Below are 13990 nucleotides of genomic sequence, written 5' to 3'. Positions count from 1 at the left end.
TTTAGTGCTGAATTCTCAACAGCTTGGAAAAACTATTTCAAAAAATACCAACGACGGAAGCAGCAGCCAACTTGATGGTGATTATGAAATTGTATGAAATACATTATTGGGAAATCAAAGAATAACAAATGAAAAAAAAACAATAAAGATAACCCATTGATGTTGGCTATACATGTTTAAAAAAAATCCACAGCTTTTCATATATTAAAAAAGCTTAAAAGCTAAAGGAGATACAAATCCTAATAGCAAAGATGATTAAATAAACAATAACTAACTAGGGTGGGAGAGATAGCAAAATAGTTATGCGAAACGACTCTCATGCCTGAGGCTCCCAGGTCCCAGGTTCAATCTCCCACACCACCATAAACCAGAGCTGAGTAGTCCTCAGTCAAAAACAAACAAACAAAAAACAATAATTTAACTTACAAAGACTTTTATAGGATTTTTATGAAGGGGCCAAAAGAACAATTTAACTAAACTAACAAATACAAGTAAGTCCACATTATGAGAAGCCACAGGGCTCAAAAAACAAGAAGTTGTGGTCTGGGAGATGGTGTGGTGTTGGACTCTTAGGCTCAAGGTCTGGGTTCAGTCCATGACACTGAATATGCCACAGTGATACTCGGGCTCTCTCTATACCACCCTTCATTAATAAATGAAAACGGGCGGTAGCGCAGGGGTAAGTGCACATGGAGTGAAGCAAAAGGACTGCTGCCAAGAACCCCGGTTCGAGCTCCAGCTCCCCACCAGCAGGGGGTTGCTTCATAGGCTGTGAAACAAGTCTTCAGGTGTCTATCCTTCTCTCCCCCTTTCTGTCTTTCCCCTCCTCTCGATTTCTCTCTGTCCTATCCAACAACAACAACAAGGGCAACAAAAATGGGGAAAATGGCCCGCCCCCGGGAGCAGTGGATTTGTAGTGCAGGCACTGAGCCCCAGCGATAACTCTGGAGGTAGGAAAGAAAGAAAGAAAGAAAGAAAGAAAGAAAGAAAGAAAGAAAGAAAGAAAGAAAGAAAGAAGGAAAGAATACTACTTAAAAAGAAAAGTGAGATGTTGTAATTCCTGTCCTGTGGAGCATACACTTCGGGGTGAGGGGTTTATAGCAACTATGAAAGAGGCACAGCAACAAGGTCAGCCACTGAGGCGAAGGCTCAGAGGTTGAACAGGTATTCAGGTGATAGTGGGGGGGGAGGGGCTACAACTTCAGCAGAGCTATGATTTAGAAATCACCAAAGCTGCAGAAAACTTAACATAATTCAGTATAGTTGAAGAGGACTGTGGGTAGGTGATGAAAAACAAGGATTACAGAGGTAAATGGGCATGGAGGGTTTGGATGTCAAATACAAGAAGAACCTGCCTTTATTTAGTGGGCTAATGACATATGTTCTATTCAAAAATCCTCACTTTCATGATTATTTAATAATCCTTGGGGTTTTTTTGTTTGCTTGTTTTTGTTTTATTTATTTACTTGTTTGTTTTTACAAAATGTCTTCTACTGAATCACAACTGGGAAATATTACTGTGAAAAAACAGGCAATAATGTTTTCTTTTCTTATCTTTATTTATTTTATAGAGACAGCCAGAATTCAAGAAAAAGGGGGATATACATATATAGAGAGAGATAGTGAGACACCTGCAACTCTACTTCACCATTCCTGAAGTTTTCCTTCTGCATGTGGGGACTTGAACCTAGGTCCTTGCATATTATAACATGTGTGCTCAACCAAGTGTGTTACCATCCAAAAATAGGTAATTTTAAGTAAGGCAATCAGTACCCACCCCTTAAAAATATCAGCATTGCCCAAGGAGATAGTTTAGCATTAGAGTAAAAAACTCCATGTCTGGTTCCCCGTAAGTCCCAGGTTTGATTTCAGGTGTTGGATATGCCAGATCTGAGTGATGCTCTCTGATCTCTCTTATAAAACTAAATCTAAATCACACACACACACACACACACACGCCATCACTGGGACTTCATTGTTCCAAATCAACTTTTTTTTTTTTTTTTTTTTTTTGGAAAAAGAGACGGAGAAAGATACCAAAGCATGGCCTGAGAGGTGGCACAATGGATAAAGTGTCAAACCCTCAAGAATGAAGACCCAAGTTTGATCCTCAGAATAGTATGCACCAGAGTGATGCTCTGATTCTTTCTCTTTCTCATTAGTAAATGAAGAAATCTGAACAACAAGACAACACAACAATGAAGCTTCCTTCAGTGCAACAGGGGCCAGGCTCAGGCCTAGGTCATATCTATGGCAGAGCAAGTGAGCTATCCTACTGGCCCTTAAGTAAATAATTCATACAAATAAAAATAAATACACAAATACCTCAAAGGCTCTTCCCTCACTTCTGTTGAAATGATGCAACAGCAGATCCTACAATCATGAATCAAAAAGCTATGAGTGGGTTGGGTCTGTGGTGTGGTTCCAACTCAACAGCGATTCTTAGGACAATGTCACGTTCCAGAAACAAGGAGTTCATGTGCATTGTGCCCTCCAAGGTCTGGCCTTCCTCCAACCAGTCTTAGCAATAGACAGGGGTAGGGTTGAGTGAGGTGGGTAACTGAAAGAGTACAGATTTTTGCCAGGCAAACCGAACTGAACCAGTTTTCTCAGATCTAAAATAAGTGTTAACCATGGCTCAGGAGATAGCATGGTTGCCAGACTGTTGGACTCGAGGTCCTAGGTTTAATCTTCAACATCACATACGCCAGTGTGACATTCTCAATATCACTTTCTCTATAATAAAAAAAGATAAGTCTGGGAGTCAGGCTGTAACACAGCGGGTTAAGCGCAGGTGGCGCAAAGCACAAGGACCGGCATAAGGATCCCGGTTCGAACCCCGGCTCTCCACCTGCAGGGGAGTTGCTTCACAGGCGGTGAAGCAGGTCTGCAGGTGTCTGTCTTTCTCTCCTCCTCTCTGTCTTCCCCTCCTCTCTCCGTTTCTCTCTGTCCTATCCAATAACGACAACAACAACAATAATAACTACAACAATAAAGCAACAAGGGCAACAAAAGGGAATAAATAAATTAAATAAAATATTTTTAAAAAAAGATAAGTCTTTATTTAAAAATAAATAAATAAGCATAACGATCACTATCTCGCAGGATAGTAGAGACTGGTGACCACCTAAGTCAACATTAAGGTTGTCATATGCTGCTCAACAAGGGGGCGAACTGATTCCCTAACCATTTTGCTTCATTTGGTTGTGACAGCAGTGAGATTTTCTCATTTCCCTCAAATGAATTATCTGCAGGTTTGGGGCCAGGTAGAGGCACACCAGGTTAAGCACACAGAGTACGAAGCACAAGGACCTGTGCAAAGATCCCAGCTCGAGACCCTGGCTCCCCATTTGCAGTGGAGTCCCTTCACAAGTGGTGAAGCAGGTCTGCAAGTATTTATCTTTCTCTCCTTCCTCTTTCTCAATTTCTCTCTGTCCTATCTAATAAAATGGAAAAAGTGGCCACCAGCAGCAGTGGATTCATAGTGCAGGCACTGAGCCTCAACGATAACCCTGGAGGCCAAAAAAAAAAAAAAAAAAAAAAAAGAATAAAAAACCCTGCAGGTTCTCTGAACATGCTTGTTGAAAAGCTGTAACTCTTCCTCCCTGCTCTCTGTCATGTAGATTCTAAGTCATGGAGCCTTAGAAATCTGGGCAGGCAGAGGAAGGGTGGATTTCCTTACCGGACAAGGCATACATCTCCCCTTACAGTGACTCAAATACTTAAAGGTTGGAGCTCAATAAGAAAGAAAGAAAAAAAAAATACATGAGAGGAACTTGGGGAGAAAGGAATAAACCAGTCATCAGAATAGTTTCAGGAAGGGAGTCCTTATGAATGAGGAAAGAGTAGGGACATGAGAACAGAAGCCCTTTGGGAAGCAGTCAGACATGGAAATAAAGTCAGCAAGTGGAAATGTACACCCCCACCCCACCAGCAGCACCAAGTAATCCATTGATAACAAGCATATCTAATAGGAAATGTCACAAAAGCTCAGGACTGATCCCATGGGGAAAGCACTGCAGTAGGAGAATAAATTCCATTTTCTCACTCAACCATTTAACTTCTTCTGCTCCTCAGTTTCCTCAAGTGTGAAACAGGGAGAACAGTCTCCCCTCTCCCCCACCCCCAGCGACCCAGATCAAATGTACTAACAACACAGGGCAGGGCACAGCACTTAAAGCAGACCCAGAAGCTTGCAGTCTCCTTTCGCCTTGGTGAATGCGGTTGACTCCATGACTATGGTTGGTAGCACCAAAACAAGTAATTTACCAACCAAAGTTATTGTACAATGACTTTCTACCCAGTTGCATCTGATCTGGGAAATAAGCTGGTGGCAATAGGCTTTGAGGTTGATCAAAATATCTGATAGCTGCATCCCACCCCAACTGACTGTTGAATGGAACTGAATGTTACCATTTCACACTGCACTTAGCAGGAGCTACTCCAGGCAGAAGGCCTGGGCTTCACCAGGACTGGGAAGGACAGTCTGGATCAACAGCTCCCTTAGATACCCGATTCTGGAAACATAATGTAAGCTAAGACACCCCATCCAGCATTTCCAAAGCTGGACGATACTCCTTATTCAGGAGAGGAAGTCATATGTCTTAAATACAAGGATGCCATTGTCCCTGTCCTGGGCCAAACAGCAAGGAGACTTTCCCAGAATTCCTAATGGGATTTAGCAAAGTCCTAGACACCTAAACATAGATAGTCAGGGAAGAGGTGAGCACAGAGCTAGACCAAACCAGAAAGTTCAATCCCCTGATCTTTCACAATGATCCTGGAGAGAGAAAAAGAGAGAGAGAGAGAGAATCCTCCTCATCTTTGAAAGTCTCTAGGATGGGAGAACCAGCACTGGGATAGAAAGGTACATATCTGCACGTCCCACACACAACTACCCAAAATGATTTCTGTGAAAGTCCCTAACACAGAGAACTCCATAAAATTCCTCCCTGGTCTTAGCTTTAAAATTGGGGTCCTGTGGAATTCCAACAAAACCTCCTTAGAAAGTGCTGGCTGAATTCAAGCTGAATCCTCTGGTCTGAACCAGCAGATTTAGATGTGTGGGTGAGTCACACTTGGTTCTTGCTAAGTCATTTGTGTCTCATTACATGATTTGCATACTGGCCAAACAGGTCTGCACTGTCTTCTCAGTTCATTTCCATTGCTCTGGGGACCCCTCAGCTAAGAGTGAAAAGGAGGCTTTTGTCTACCCCTGTATCCCTGCCTGCTCTCTTCCTAAAAGTCTGTCCAGAGTCTAGACACACACACACACACACACACACACACAGAGGAACGTCCTCTAATCCCCTCTGTGGCTCCTATTTACACACTGATGACCTATCTACATGGTGCAGAACTACTTCTCTCTGGGAAGCAATTCAAGTACTCTGAGGGAAAAAAAGAAGATTCTAGTTGATCTTTTTCTTCCCTTTTATAGAATCAGATCTTGTGATCTGCTACTATGAGGGAGAGAGGGAAAAAAGGTAACTACTATTTTGCAGAACTATTTCTCTCTGGGAAGCAATTCAAGTACTCTGAGGAAAAAAGAGAGAGGAGATTCTAGTTGATCTTTTTCTTCCCTTTTAAAGAATCAGATCTTGTTTTCTGCCACTATGAGGGAGAGAGGGAAAAAAGGTAACTACTATTTTTGCTGAGCACTGTTCTAGACACTGTGCTTAGTAAAAGAAAAGACATCTCCTGAAACTGTCACGCTTATTCTGTTAGAGGACACTAATGTCTCCATTTTACAGATGGAAAGACCAAGGCTTAAAGAAACCAGACCATGTCACTTACCTGAAGTCATCGAGAGTAATTAAGATTTCCCTCTTTCTAACCAAAGAGCTGCATGGCTTTCTCCTAGGAGTCAATGCTTTGCATGCAACACTGGCCTTTGGTACTGGATTTGTGTTTTTTGAGAAAACAGCAATGCAAGGAGACCACAGGTAGCCTGCACGGACTAAAGTTCAACCTGCATGGCCATTGGGAACTTCAGGCTCCTCTGACTCACTTGTCACACTTTCTAACACTTTTGTCTCAAAAGGCTCTGTGAGAGTTAGAGTAAGGGAATCTGACCTGTTCTTAGGCTGAGAAGACTCTGGGAACTGACTTGACATACTCTGCAACAGGGTTAGAAACCCTTTCCTCTGGGAGTCGGGCAATACTGCAGCAGTTTAAGCGCACATGGTGCAAAGTGCAAGGACCAGTGTTAATGATCCTGGTTCGAACCCCCAGCTCCCCACCTGTAGGGGAGTTGCTTCATAAGAGGTGAAGCAGGTCTGCAGGTGTCTATCTTTCTCTCCCCATCTCTGTCTTCCCCATCTCTCTCCATTTCTCTCTGTCCTATCTAACAATGAGGGCATCAATAACAACAATAATAACTACAACAACAATAAAAAACAAAGGCAACAAGTGGGAAAATAAATAAATATTAAAAAATTTTAAAAAAAGAAAGAAAAAGAAACCTTTTCCTCTGTACTCAGACCACTCCTAATCAGAGGACTAAGCAAACCATTTGTGAGGACAGTTGAGTTTTGAACAGCACAGATTTGAACTGTGTGGGGTCACTTCCAGGTAGATCTCCACGTAAACAAATTGGACGGACATCAACTGAGGGTATCAATCCATGACTGTACATATATTTTGTCCTTTGTATAATTTTTTAAAATCTGTTTCTTTATTTCTGTAATGAGAGGGAATCCGAGAGCAATAGAGAAACCAAAATACCACTCAATCCTAAGTACTACCGGAGGTTGAATAAATCACACATGGGCCTCAGGCATATAGACACACTCTACCTATCAAACCACCTCCCCAGCCACTCCTGAGGATTTAATAATGATTTTTTTATTGATATATGTATATGAGTGGGGGAGTCAAAAGTTATGCTCATTTTTCAACTGTTGCAGTGGGTTGGCATGCCCAGTCTTCCTGTAGTTCAAAGGTCAACAATATTTACTTTCCAGGCTTTCTACACAAAACCAGGAGCTCTTTCAGTGTTACACAAGATCGGGCACAGAGCAGGCACTCAGAGATGGAGGGATGGATGACACAGGGAGAAAGAAGTAGAAAAACATTGTGTGCAGTGACTTACTCCCCCTTGGCAAAAACCATCTTTTGCCTGCTAAGAGCCTTACTAGGGAGTCCGGTGGTAGCGCAGTGGGTTAAGCGCAGGTGGCACCAAGTGCAAGGACCGGTGTAAGGATCCCAGTTTGAGCCCCCAACTCCCCACCTGCAGGGGAGTCACTTCACAGGTGGTGAAGCAGGTCTGCAGGTGTCTGTCTTTCTCTCCCCCTCTGTCTTCCGGTCTTCTCTCCATTTCTCTCTGTCCTATCCAACAATGACGACATCAATAGCTACAACAATAAAACAAGTGCAACAAAAGGGAATAAATAAATAAATAAATAAACAAATATTAAAAGAGAGAGAGCCTTACCAAACACTCTCAAAATCTGTGGGAATGTCTCAGGAGTATTCCAGACCAGACTACTTCAGCAATCTAAGCCATGTTGAACAAAACCTAAGTGACTAAGAACCATAGGCCAGAGAACATAACTATCAGACTACAGCCACTTCCGGCTACCCAACATATCCACTTACACATAGACTGTTCTCACAATCACCAGCGTAAAGATTCCACAGGTAAACAAACAGTGAAGAGGCAGCAAAGACCTTCCTATACCACTCAAGTACTTCTCTCTCTCTCTGTCTCTCTCTCTCTCTCTCTTATCAGTGAGAGGGACAAACACAGTTTTGGCTGGAAATATGAAGAAGTGTGGTGGTCTGGGAGTGACAAAAGACATGGGAGTCAAGGGCTGGGGAAACAGCATAATGGTTATGCAAAAGACTTTCAGTGGTCTGGGAGGTAGTACATTGAACAAAGCCCTAGACTCTCAGGCATGAAGTCTTGAGTTCAGTCCCCAGCAACACATGTACCAGAGTGATAACTGGTTTTCTCTCTCTCTCCTCCTATCTTTCTCATTAATAAATAAAAATTAAAAAGAGGGCGGGGTAGTGCACCGGGTTAACCTCACATAGTATGAAGCACAAGGACCCCTGCAAAAGGATCCCAGTTTGAAACCCGGCTCCCCACCAGCAGGGGATTCACTTCATAAATGGTGAGGCAGGTCTACAGGTGTCTCTCTCCCCCCCTCTTAATTTCTCTCTGTCCTATCCAATAAAAATGGAAAAAATGGCTGCCAAGAGCAGCAGATGTGTAGTGCTGGCACCAAGCCCCAGTGATAAGCCTGGAGGCAAAAAAAAAAAAAAAAAAAAAATTAAGACATGAGATTCACTTATTCATTCACTCTTTAAATATTCATCACAGGGGCCAGGTGGTGGCACACCTGGTTGAGCACACATGTTACAATATGCAAGGACCCAGGTTCGAGCCCCCAGTCCCCACTTGCACGGGGAAAGCTTCACAAATGGTGAAGCAGTGCTGCAGGTGTCTCTCTGTCTCTCACTCTCTCTATCCCTCCCTTCCTTCTCAATTTCTGACTGTCTCTATCCAATAAATAAATATAATTAAAAAATATTCATCATAAACTACTTCAGATATTATCTGGGAAAGTGAAATACAGTAGTGAATCAAAAGACAAAGTCTCTCTTGTGAAGCTGACGTTTTATGTGGCAAAGAATAAAAGGGAAGGGAATGTATAAGATGTCAGGTGATAAGAAATTTGGAAGGAAATAAGCGTACAAAAGAGGTCAGGACATCCCAGAAGAGAGGAGCAGTCACTTTAAGAAGGGTAGGCTTCTCTAGCAAAGTGATTTCACCTTGGGAGAACTATGGTGGTTATCACAGTAGGGGCAGAGGGGGGAGAGACACAGAACTTTGGTGGTGGTGGGACTGCTGTGGAACTATCCTCCTTCTCGTATAATATTTTAATTCACACACACACACACACACACACACACACACACACACACACACACACACACACACACACACACACACACTGTTTAAAAAGGAGGGAGCAAGGAGGATTCCTGGGAGAAGAGCACAGCAACAAGGGAAAGACTTTGACACCAAGCTGTTGTTGCCTAGTCTGAGCTGCAAAAGGAGATGGGACTTCACAAAAGTCTTCTCACTGCTCCATTCCATGTCCTATCAGTGATGTGCGTTGTGCTGCAGAGAACACCTGTAAATGATCACCTGCCCAAATGATCACCTTCTTTTTCATCTTTGAAAAGCAGTTTTTCCAATCTTCACATCAAGTTGGCCTGGATGCTACACTTCTGTGCTTCTATAATAACAGGCATTCCTTGTCTCCCCCTGTACAATGTAAGACTACTGTTGTCCTTACCGCTTTGCTCCTCTAGACTGAGTGGCTGTCAGCAAGTTTCGCTGATTTCATATTCCCACCCTAGTGTGGTGTTTGATGCATAACAGTCACTCACTAAATATGTGCTGAATACTGAGTTGCATTCAGGGTCCCGATTCATCAGAAGGGAGCAGAGTGTCTGGTACCACATAGGAAACACCAGATATGCTGCATAAATGGGGACCTGTCTAATGTTGGCATTTTATCCAGAGTTAAGTCTTCCTTAGTCCTTGACCACGGCGGTGGAGGGCCAACCCAGATGTATCCTCTGAGGTTAAGACCAGGGTTCAGTGGGAACAGGAGTTATTCAGGCTAGAATATGCTGTAAGACTTTTATTTTAAGAATTTGCAATAACTTCTAATAAACTTTCACCTCATTCTTAATCTTCCATGCCTAGAGATAATTTGGTGTATGGGGCATGGTTTTTCCAAGCGACTCATATCACAAATCAAAAGCTCTAACTTAAATATGAACTACCCTTCTAAGTCATAGGAGGGTCTAGGTGACAGATGCTGAAAAGGCCTGGAATAGGGGTGGATGAAGCTCCAGGTGGCCACTGTCTTTGAACTCCAAGGAAATGTGGGCATATGCTTGCCCCTTACAGCTTCTCATCTTCTCTACTGGCACTCAGGGTAGTCAATTCTTTTTTTCCAAACAGAACCCAAAAATAATAGAGGTCAATAGACACTGTCTAGTTTTAGTCTTTTGACAGATGAGGGAAGGGGGAGAGAAGCAGCACAGCAACTGTCCCCCACTTTATAGATAACTACACCGAGGTTCTAAATCTGAGTAACATATGCATGATTCCAAAGCGAGCAGTCAGCCTCATGTCTGACTCAAAAGGCAAAAACTGTCAAGAGTTGCCATAGCTATGATTTTCCTCATTGCCCCAGAGACATGGGCTATGCTAACAAAAGACAGTGCACTGGGAGAGGCTGGAATCTCTTTTGTCCAACTCTGGCACTTCCTTAAGCAACCCATAAAAACAGTGGGGGAGGGTCTTAGTGTTTCTCTATCAGATTCCCATAAAGACTGACAGGCAGCAATTGTGTTCAGCAAACTTCTTTCAGAAAGATTTGCAAAATGGATGGCCAAGGGCTGAGAGTTCTGTGTAACAGCAGGTAAAAAACGAGCCCTGGCAAAGAGCACTGCCCTCCTTACTCTTGGTTCTTAGCTTCAGAGGTCACTTTAGTGCACAGTAGTGGGGGGGGGGGGAGACAGCCATGTGTCTGGATGTCACGTTTGGACATCATCAAGTCATGTGTGTTTAAAAGGGTTCCTAAGAATGTGTGAAGTGTGTGTAATGATAGGTTTTGGAAATAAAGGGTTAAAGTAGCTCTTCCCTTCTTTTTTCCCTCCTTTCTTCCAGAAATGTAGAAGCACCATAATTTTTCCCTCCCCCAGAAAAATAGTTAATCATAATCTATTTCTCATCCATACTCCTGCGGTGATCTCTTGCAACTGGGTTGTCAAAAAGGTTGTGATGAGGGATTTGGGCAGTAGCACAGTGGGTTAAGCGCAGGTGGCACTAAGCTCAAGGACTGACTAAGGATCCTGGTTTGAGCCCCCAGCTCCCCACCTGCAGGGGAGTCCCTTCCAAGTGGTGAAGCAGGCCTGCAGTGTCTATCTTTCTCTCCCCCTCTCTGTCTTCCCCTCCTCTCTCCATTTCTCTCTATCCTATCCAACAATGACATCATCAATAACAACAACAAAAAACAACAAGGGCAACAAAAAGGAAAATAAATAAATTACAAAAAAGTGACGCGTTTTTGCACAGAAAAACTTAAAAAAAAATACAGTACAATGGGTTAAGCGCACATGGCACGAAGCGCAAGGACTGGGGTAAGGATCCTGACTGGAGCCCTTGGCTCCCCACCTACAGGGGGAGTCACTTCACAGGCAGTGAAGCAGGTCTGCAGATGTCTATCTTTCTCTTCCCCTCTCTGCCTTCCCCTCCTCTCTTGATTTCTCTATCCTATCCAACAACAACAGCATCAATATTAACAACAGTAATAGCAACAGCAAATATCAACAAGGGCTACAGAAGGAAAAAAAAATAGCCACCAGGAGCAGTGGATTCATAGTGCAGGTATTGAGACCCAGCAATAACCCTGAAGGCAATATATATATATATGTCAAGACTTTTCTGACAACCTAATCTAACCACAGCTTATAAGGTGATGGGGTGGGAGAAAGGGGTCATCTCACTCATTAAAATGGCTCTGAAGAAAGATAGGTCACCTTCAGGTGAAACTGAAATTAGGATGAAAAAATTAGGATATCAGGACAGAGAGAAATTGGGGTGGGGGGAGACAGAGATGGGGAGGATCTGGGTGGTGGTACATGCAGTTAAGTGTACATAGTGCTAAGAGCAAAGGTTACTGAGAGCGTCAAATGATCTAGCAGAAATCTGACACACAGAAGGAACCTGAAAACATGTCAGTCAGTACCTTCAAGTTGGGGCAGCTGACGAACACATAATACAAAGCACTGGTTTTAAAATTGTCCGGTACTTTTCTCTTGAAAGAAAATGAAGGAATGTGGAAAAAAATAGTAAGTGAGCCTGTTTCCCTAAGCACCTTTACAAAATACTCTGAAATTACAGTTGTAAAATTACTTCCAGTCCTGGGTGAAATGTAAAAATGAAACAGGAAACTACATATCTGTGCTAAATTACCTTTTCTAGGAATAAAGCAAAAACACAAACTACCAAATAAATAAATAAATAAAATAAATAAAGGAAGTGCTATTCATGAATAAATAAAATCCGTGCTCAATTCTTTTTTAGTTTGGGCCCACCTTTTAATTCTGCATCCTGGGTAACAGGAAACCCAGAGGCCTCCAAGCTTGGAAAGGTATGAGGAGGGGAGAGGGGAAAAAAAAAAAAGCCAAAACCTCTTTGCTATTTTTTTCCAGTTCCTAATTACACTTTTTAAAATAAGTCAAAATCAAAACATTCATTTTCCACACGGCATAAGCTACTCTGAGCCACGGCTGACCTCTCAGCACCTTGGCACACAGGGGAGGAAAAAGCAGAGGGATCATATTTAACTGATAGAGAAACATGTCTGCTGTTGTCTGTGTGACAGATTCAGGGACACAGGCACTGTATCTGCATTGCCCCACTGTCTCCCGGAAGTCAGAGGGGACATGGCCATCAGAAGGCAACAGGAGGACTCAGATCAGGGTTCCACTATCAAAAGACCTTCTAATAGTCCACTTAGCCTCTCTGGAGCTCAGTCACTGAATCCAAGAAATGGAGGTAAGGACTGAGCATTTCACCTAGTTATTAGGAGATCATCTGTCCACGATGACCAGAAGAAATTGTAAGATTCAGAATCATTCTCTACAACCAGATAAGGATGACTTTCTTTCTTTCTTTTTCTTTCTTTCTTTCTTTCTCTTTCTTTTTTTTTCCCTTTTAGATAGAGACAGAGAGTGGTCACAGGAGAAGAGGGATGGAGGGAGGGAGGAAGGAAGACACCACACACTGACGTTTCCTTCAGGGTGGTGGTGGAGTGGGAGTGTGTATGTGTGCTTAAACCTGAGTTACACACATGGTAAAACAACACACTAAGTGAGCTATTTTGTCAGCCAACGGTGACTTTTCAAGCCTTTTCATCAACAGAGCAAGAAGAAAAACTGGCAAGGTGAACATGAGAGGAATTTTTCAGATGGTTGAAGGGGGCCAGGTGGTAGTGCACCTGGGTTAGCGAGCATGTTACAATGCATAAGGACCCAGGTTCAAGACCCCGGTCTCCACCTGCAGGAGGAAAGCTTCATAAGTGGCGAAGCAGGGCTACAGGTGTCTCTCTGTTTCCCCCTGCCTCTCAGTTCCTAGTTATCTCTATCCAATAAGTAAATAAAGATAATTTTAAAAAATTTTAAAAAGGAATTTAAGTAATAGTTCTGGCATTTCAGGTAGATTCTTGTCAGTTCACGTGAATTCTTTTTTTAAAAATATTTTATTTATTAATGAGAAAGATAGGAGGAGAGAGAGAAAGAGAACAAGACATCACGCTGGTACATGTGCTGCCGGGGATTGAACTTGCAACCTCCTGCTTCAGAGACCATTGCTTTACCCAATGCGTCTCCTGCCGGACCATAGGTCACTTGAATTCTTTGCACTTTACTTAGAAAGTTCTTCACCAAGTAAAGACATTATTACTTGTACTTCAAGTGAGTTAGTAGATTCTCCAAAAAAAAAAAAAAAAAAAACCTTCATTTTTTAAAAGTTATATATGTATCTTTATCACTTTATACTTTCAAAATGGGTGCCATCTTTAAATCAAGTAGTCATATAACAAACATTATTATTAATTATTATTATTATTATTTTCTGAAAAATGGAAAAAGTCTGGAGAATCAAACAACTTTTGCAAAGGCAGTGGTAGTGTGTAGAACAGAACCATTTTTTCAGTCGATGTCTTTCTCAAAGATTTCACTGTGAAGTCTGTCCCTAATCACTCTCAGAGCGCTCTCTCTGTACAGAAGGGATTTTAAGCTGGGCTCAAACACGACACTGCCAGAATCAAAAGGAAAGTACTTACCACCAGATACAGCATCGTGTACATGGAGAAGGAGGCGTGGCCAGAGAAGAAGGACTTCCTGCAAGAGAATGCCATGATATTCTCATTCCCGATGTTCAGGTGTTCATCTCTGT

General features: G+C 42.5%; 1 protein-coding gene across 1 annotated transcript in view; it reads right to left on the bottom strand.

Annotated features, from left to right (window-relative positions):
- Nucleotides 1-13990, bottom strand: part of PLPP3 (phospholipid phosphatase 3) — a 104450-nt gene that overhangs the window by 17514 nt on the left and 72946 nt on the right. Inside the window, exon 4 of the mRNA XM_007518024.2 lies at nucleotides 13878-13935. Coding sequence (XP_007518086.1) covers nucleotides 13878-13935 — 58 coding nt within the window. The remainder of the gene's footprint in view (nucleotides 1-13877; nucleotides 13936-13990) is intronic.

This window comes from Erinaceus europaeus, chromosome 13 (assembly GCF_950295315.1).
Source record: "Erinaceus europaeus chromosome 13, mEriEur2.1, whole genome shotgun sequence".
Taxonomy (NCBI): Eukaryota; Metazoa; Chordata; class Mammalia; order Eulipotyphla; family Erinaceidae; genus Erinaceus; species Erinaceus europaeus.
Note: the sequence above shows the minus strand (reverse complement) of the source record. Positions and strands in the feature narration are given on the sequence as shown.